Source organism: Gastrolobium bilobum, unplaced genomic scaffold (assembly GCF_033153095.1).
Source record: "Gastrolobium bilobum isolate Gb01-03AN ecotype WA unplaced genomic scaffold, APGP_CSIRO_Gbil_v1 utg24596, whole genome shotgun sequence".
NCBI classification, from domain to species: Eukaryota; Viridiplantae; Streptophyta; class Magnoliopsida; order Fabales; family Fabaceae; genus Gastrolobium; species Gastrolobium bilobum.
Window position 1 is genome coordinate 263,662 of NW_026897547.1, and position 6,879 is coordinate 270,540.

Below are 6,879 nucleotides of genomic sequence, written 5' to 3' on the forward strand. Positions count from 1 at the left end.
ATATTTTAATCGGTTCATTATTTCGCGATTAGTATGATTCGAGACAAATTCTGGGATTAAGGCTTTAAACTCTGACGATATTAGGAATGATCGAACATATACTCTCATCTCTACCTGCTCAGTTCTCCGATGTCAATTGAATTACTATCATTTGATTATTGTTTGGTAAAATGTAACATGAGATTTTTAGCAGCACATGGCAGCCGAGAATTATTATCAAGGATTCAAGTTATACCAATCTCAATAAATACGTCGATACTACATCATTGACCCAAAATCTTAAAAAGCTTTAGGTCATAAATTATTTCACGTATATAGATTTTATTTAGTCTTATTTTCAACTAATATGGGTTTCCATTACTGATTATGATCAAAGTGAGGGAATCGAGGTGATTTACATTACTCTCAACTTCTCAAGGTAAGTCATTTTATCAAAAAAAAAAAAAAAGAATTATGAGAAGAGAATTTTAGAATGAGACGAGTTACTGTCTAAAAAAGAGTAGTGCAAGATATTAATTTAATGTATATGTATGAATGAAAGATTGATTTTGATTCATATTGGTATCAATTAGTCTCTAATACTTATATTCACTATTATGTGTTAGATTATAGTACATTAATTTAGAGTAATTTAACCTCCAATAAGTTGTTTTTTTTCTCAAAATAAAAATACTTTTTATTTCCTGAACCGGTTTCTGAAAATTTATATAAAATGATTTAAGGGGGTGTATTGGATTAGGATTTTAAAAGACTTTTTTTAGATAAAAATCTTAGAGATTTTAAAAGACTATGTAATTGGAGGGACTTTTAAGATTTTTTTAAAAGAATTTTTTTACGGGAAAAAATATTTTTCCGGCAACTTGAGATAAGTTTATCTCCCGCTATCCCAAAATTACGTCGTTTTATTTATTTATTTTTTTATATTAATTGATTCACCTTCGAATGGTTATTATTCTCTTTTTCTCTCTCTTCCTTTATCACCATCGATCCATCTTTGTACGGTTATGATTTAGTAGTCGGAGATAAAATTATCTCAAGCAGCTTGAGAAACGATAAGCCTATTTTTACAATCAAAATTTCATAAGATTGGATTTTAAAGAATTTTAATAGAATTTATAAGATATGAAAAGACAATATGGATTTATAAGATTTTAAAAACTATATGAATTTTTAGCAAATATTCAAAATTACAAGAGTCAATAAAAAAATAACAAAGAAATGCAATGATATCAATAAAAAAAGTAAAGCGTAATATAATTTTCTTAATCAGTAAAATATAATATAATTTTTAACAAACATTCAAAATTTCTAAGTAACAATTCTCCACATATCTAAAGTTATACTAGTCTCTACGCATTAAAATTTTCTCATTCATGCTCTTGGGTTTGACCAATGGGCTGAAAATTATTTTCTTCATTTGGCATCAAAGCTATGCATATATAATTATAAAACTCACTTTTTTTATTTATTAAAATAATTCTAAACTTACATATAGAACCTAAAGTTCATGATAAAATTTCGTTTGAAATTTTTTGTAATTGATCTTGGAAACTTTGGGATTTTTGTTCTACGTGATGAGAGTTTTTTAACCGTATATCATACACATATTTTCATTGAGTATTGTAAGAAAATTTCGAATATGAATTTTTGGACTTTATTTCATGAAAGTTCAGAAAATTTCTTAAATTATTTTCAATTGATACATTGAAATCTTAAATTGCTTTAGGGCTTTTGAAAAATAAGTTTTTAGTTATCTATTGATACAAAAATTGTTTGAAATTGTTCCTATAGCGAAGGAATTTCGTTCATGAATATATTGTTATGAAATATAGGGTTCATATTATGAAAGTTTCAATCTTTCTATAAATTGATATTGTTTCATTGGTGTAAAACGAAAATTGGTTTGAGCGTTTTAATTCTTCTGTTATTTTTCCACTATTTTATGTTGTTTTCAATACAAAAATACACATTTTTTGTGCCAGGGAAAATCGCGTCTCATAGCTTGAAAAATTATTTTTTAAACTTTTAAAAGCTCCCAAAAATTTAAAATATCTGCCGTTATTGAGATTGATTATATTAGAATCTTGTCGGTATGTTATTTTCGGGTTGTTTTATGAAGAAAATCGATAAAAAAATCTATTGTTTTTTAGCTTTGACGAAGCTCCCATGGTGAAACTTGGTTTCGAACGGATTAACCAGCCAAAGGAAGAAAAAGACATTGTATTATAGAAATCTCAAGAAATCTTAGGAGTTAGGGTGAGATTGTGAGAAAGCATCTATTTATATTTTTTACTAAAAAGTCTCATGAAATCCACACAAATAGAAAATCTATTAAAATCGTCATATTTTTGAATATTTCAATATTTTTTTTCCTTTCTTTAAAATCCTGATTAAATACCGACGTATTTGAACGGACTCTAAAATAATCTTTTAAAATCCTAATCGAATACCACGTGACCTTTTTCAATCTTTTAAAATCCTAATTGAATACCAATGGATATTTTTGTCAAAAAATAATCCATTAAAATCATTTGAAATTCCAATTCAATACATTCCCTAAATTTGCAGTCCCTAGTGATTCAAATTCATGTGCAAATTAATGGACATTGCGACACTTACCATCAAGGAAGCACAGACACTTGTAAAACAGGGAGAGTCGTGTCCGACACGCTCCGACACGGCGACACGCTTCGACACGGTGTCGGACACGCGGTCCACTTTTTCTGACACGTTGACCATTCCGACACACGAATTTGACCATGTCCGACACGGTTAAAATATATTAATAAAGCTTGCACCTGATCATATCAATTTTATTTATTTGTCTTTTTTTCCCTTAAGTAGATAAGAGATCATCTCAGCATCATTGTTGTCAATTCCTATCATGCTCTTGTTGTATCTCCTTCTCTTTGATCTCTCTCTAATATGATTTGATCTCTCTATATGATATTATATCTCTTTCTCATTCCAGTTCTTATTTTTTTTATTAAAGCTTCCATCTTTATAACGTGTTGATGGGTATTATTAATTTTGTTTCATTTTTTTGTTAAATTATTAAATATTAAATGAAATATACACTATATAAATTAAAAATATTATTTAATATTAAAACGTGTCACAACATGTCGAAATCCATAATTTTTTAATATTGACGTGTCGGAGTGTCGTGTCGTGTCACATGTCGCGTGTCGTATCGGTGCTACATAGCTTACCATTAGGTTAAAATTAATTTTTGGTAAAAATGCATTTTCTAATATATTTATTATATAATTAATATATATTCAATTTAACCAATTGAACCAATAAACCAATGATTGACACCACTAATGTTGCACCGACATTAACACGGAACACGAGACACGACACGTCACTCTGACATGTTAATCTAAAAAATGTTAGATTTTGACACGTTCGGACACGTTTTGATATTAAATAATATTTTTAATTTATGTAGTATATATTATATTTAATATTCAATAATTTAACAAAAAAGTGAAACTACAGTTATAATACTCATTATTTTTACAAAGAAACATAAGACGTAAGTATTTACTATTATATTTTCAAATTGAAAATCTCTTATCCACTTTAGTGATATTTATTCGGTCTCTATTTTTTAATTTTTATTATATCAGTTTGAAAAAATATTGATAAATTTTTTCATGATATGTAATGAAGTTTTAAATATTATAGATTTCTGAATGCTTTAGATTTTTTGAAATATTGATGCAAAAGAGGATATCACTAACCTATTAATCTAATACTTTTTTTTTTTGATAACATTAATCTAATACCTTTACTGAGTCAAGAAATGGTTCAACTTTAATAATATTGTTCAAAAGTATTTTTTAAATACGGATCCAAATATAAAATAGTTCTCACTTGTTTTTAAAGTCCATCTAAAGGGAACTTAATCTAATTTATTTTTTAAAAATAATAATAGATATTGCTATCCATTTTTCTTCTTTTGAATTTTAAATTCAAAATTTTTAAATCTATTACAAATATATTCTCCTTAATTTTTATTTTCTTAATTTAATTTTTTATTTAGATTTAAAAATAGATTTATTATTTCTCTCATCACATGAAATAAAGTTATACTCGAAAATTATGTCATTTCGAGAGTTGAGAGAATTAATGAAATGTATTTTGATAAAATTAATATAATATAGACACAAATAAAATTTTAAAAATATCCTTTATTAATTCTTTTAATTTTTAAAATGACATAATTTTAGAGTTGTTGGTTGATAACTCTACGACTAAAGAAATATTTATTCTTATGCATGTAGGAAATTTTACTCTCATTTTTAAATGAAGAAAAAAAAACAAAAAAAACAAAATAAGAGTAGGAATTGAAACACATACCCCCTTCCTTTATTTCATTTGAGGGATCTAACATAGCAATTCTCAGAACAATAGAAAGAGAGAGAGAGAGAGAATGGAGGCCATCGACTCTGTGTTCGATCCCTTGAGAGAATTCAGCAAGGACAGCATCAGGCTCGTTAAGCGATGCCACAAACCCGATCGCAAAGGTTCATTCTTCATTCTTCCATTTTTTTTTTTAGGGTTTTTATTTCACTTTTTTTATTTATTTTTAATTTCAATCTTAATTTCTCCTATGCCTTTAGAATTCTCCAAGGTTGCTGTTCGTACTGCCATAGGCTTCGTCGTCATGGGATTCGTTGGTTTCTTCGTGAAGCTCATCTTCATTCCCATTAACAACATCATCGTTGGATCTGGTTAGGTTTGTTTCTTTTGTGCCCTGCCCCATTTCCTTACACTTTTTTGAATTTCGGATCCTCAACTCATGCTTATTGTATTGTCCTGTTTAAGTTTGAGATTAGTGTTTTCATTATTCAAGGAAACCAATTTTACAAATTAGGATCAAATTACTCTTCACAAACAAGGGAAAAATATTTGTGCATCTAAAGATTATAACTTTGTGTAATTTTGATTTTCGTCAATCAATGTTGATTTTCGTCAATGGTCATAATTTATTATGAATTACTAATTAATTAATAAATTTGAGTCAATAAATTATAACTTATGAAAACCAATGATTAGGATCTAAAATGACACAAAGTTGTATCATTCAAAAGGACAAAACGTTTTTTTCCCACAAATAATTAATTATTAGTTTCACTGATAGAAATTAAACAATAATTTCCCAAATTATTACAATGCTTGGCACAATGGTTAGTGTTGTCATCATGTAACTAAGAGGAACTAGGTTCTAGGTTCGATTTACGTAACCAGCCCTTCTCAAATGCAAGCTAAAAGCTAATGCTACCTACTATAGACCCTTTCCTCGATCTTTATTGTACCAGGTTGCCTTTATTATGATTCACTTCCATCATATGTATACTGCTGCTATTTTTCTAACAAAACATAGCTGAGATTGAAGTTTTATAACTTAAAAGTCATCAAATGAATCCCAATGGGTGGCACTGCTGGTAAGCAAGTTGTGCCCAAGGAGCAGACTCATGGGGCCGAAAGGTTTTTCGTCTGATTCCTAAGCAAAACAACTTGCGACAGTGGCAAAAATTTTCGTGCTCTATGCCACTAAGGGGATTAGTCTCATCCAAATAGGTGGGAACACATATGAGAAACCAAAAAAAAAAAAAAAAAACCATCAAATGACAATCTCAGCATGTAACTGGTATAGAGAGTATGCATAGTCAGAGATCACATACTAGTTACTGTATGGTTACATGTATAAGGGATAATCTGCAATCCTTAGGAGCCTGTGTAATGTCTAATTATTTCTGTGATGAGTGAATTTGCCACAGCAACTCTTGTTAGTGAATTGTTTATGGAGTTTAAACATTCTTTGCAAGCTTTTAATAATTGAGTAATTGCTGTTTTCCCTATCTTGTCAGTCGTAATGTGGGTTGTTTTTGAATAATTTTGACTAAAGGAACTTTTGTTGATGAAACTTCTTTTCTTTGTTATTGAATATTGACACGTTGGATTAGTGTTTAAATCGATCGAATGTTGAGATTGAACACTCATAATTTTATTTTTGATAAGATTTTGATTGGTTGATGTGGTGTATGCATGGGACCAAAGAGGCATTATGGCATAAACGTCAAAAGAAAAAAGTATGATGTGAACAAAGTGTGCAAAATGAATGATTGAGCTGATAACTCTTTGTTATCTCTGCAGGGTGAAGGGTTGTCAAGCAAAAGGAGGCAGGAAGAGATCCATTTTAATAGATATTTATCCTCTGAACATTTCACGCATTTCTTTGAAATTTGAAAATTTATTTCTCCATCTTGTTGACCTTGACATATTATTTTGATCTAGGATAAAGAAGAAAAATAGTTGAGGATTCGTGATTTTTTTCTTCAAGTCTTTGTTATATTTGCTTTCTGTTTTGTATAATATCAAGTCTGTGGTGCAACAGCCCAGTTGGCATTAGCCATTATATTGAATCTGAGGTTCAACAGAATGTAGTCGAAAGGAGATCAGTTGTATTCCCACATAGGGCCACACCACACCCATATAAAAACACCCAATTCCTGTGATTACAAAAACAACAACCGTGTCTTTTGCTATTTTTCGTTTGGAAGATTGTCTCAAACATCAATGTAGAGTAGCAGAATTGGGTGTTTTTATGAGTGTGAACTGAGAAGTTATGGTATTAATATGGCTCTTATAAGTCAATAAATTTATTTTGTAGGAGCCCACCGCGATTACTAAGGCCAACTAATTTTGTTTCTTTGTTTTTTTTTGGTACAAAGGCCAACTATTTGGACTTCAAACGAACACTTTTTCCATTTAATTTAGGGTGCTTTTGCTTAAACTTTGGAATAAGACCTTTTGTAATTTTTTTAAATTTATTTGATCAAGCTACTAATTTTTAGATTATTTACA

General features: G+C 29.0%; 1 protein-coding gene across 2 annotated transcripts; it reads left to right on the forward strand.

Moving 5' to 3' along the window:
• Window positions 1-4,366: 4,366 nt before the first annotated feature.
• LOC133307965 (protein transport protein Sec61 subunit gamma-like) lies at window positions 4,367-6,375 on the forward strand. 2 transcript variants are annotated; one of them, XM_061508552.1, is made up of 3 exons: window positions 4,367-4,535; window positions 4,632-4,742; window positions 6,169-6,375. In XM_061508552.1, exons 1-3 carry the CDS (start codon window positions 4,442-4,444, stop codon window positions 6,171-6,173), a joined length of 210 nt encoding a protein of 69 aa, XP_061364536.1. In that variant the 5' UTR covers window positions 4,367-4,441; the 3' UTR covers window positions 6,174-6,375. The 2 variants fall into 2 exon arrangements, with proteins under 2 accessions (XP_061364536.1, XP_061364535.1); XM_061508551.1 differs by having other exon boundaries at window positions 4,373-4,535; window positions 4,632-4,747.
• The last annotated feature ends 504 nt before the right edge of the window (window positions 6,376-6,879 follow it).

What these genes read in the sequence shown, in the direction of transcription:
- LOC133307965 (XM_061508552.1), top strand. Translation starts at nt 4,442, where the DNA reads ATGGAGGCCATCGACTCTGTGTTCGATCCCTTGAGAGAATTCAGCAAG. An exon ending in CCACAAACCCGATCGCAAAG is followed by an intron (nt 4,536 to 4,631) that starts GTTCATTCTTCA and finishes CTATGCCTTTAG; the next exon opens with AATTCTCCAAGGTTGCTGTT.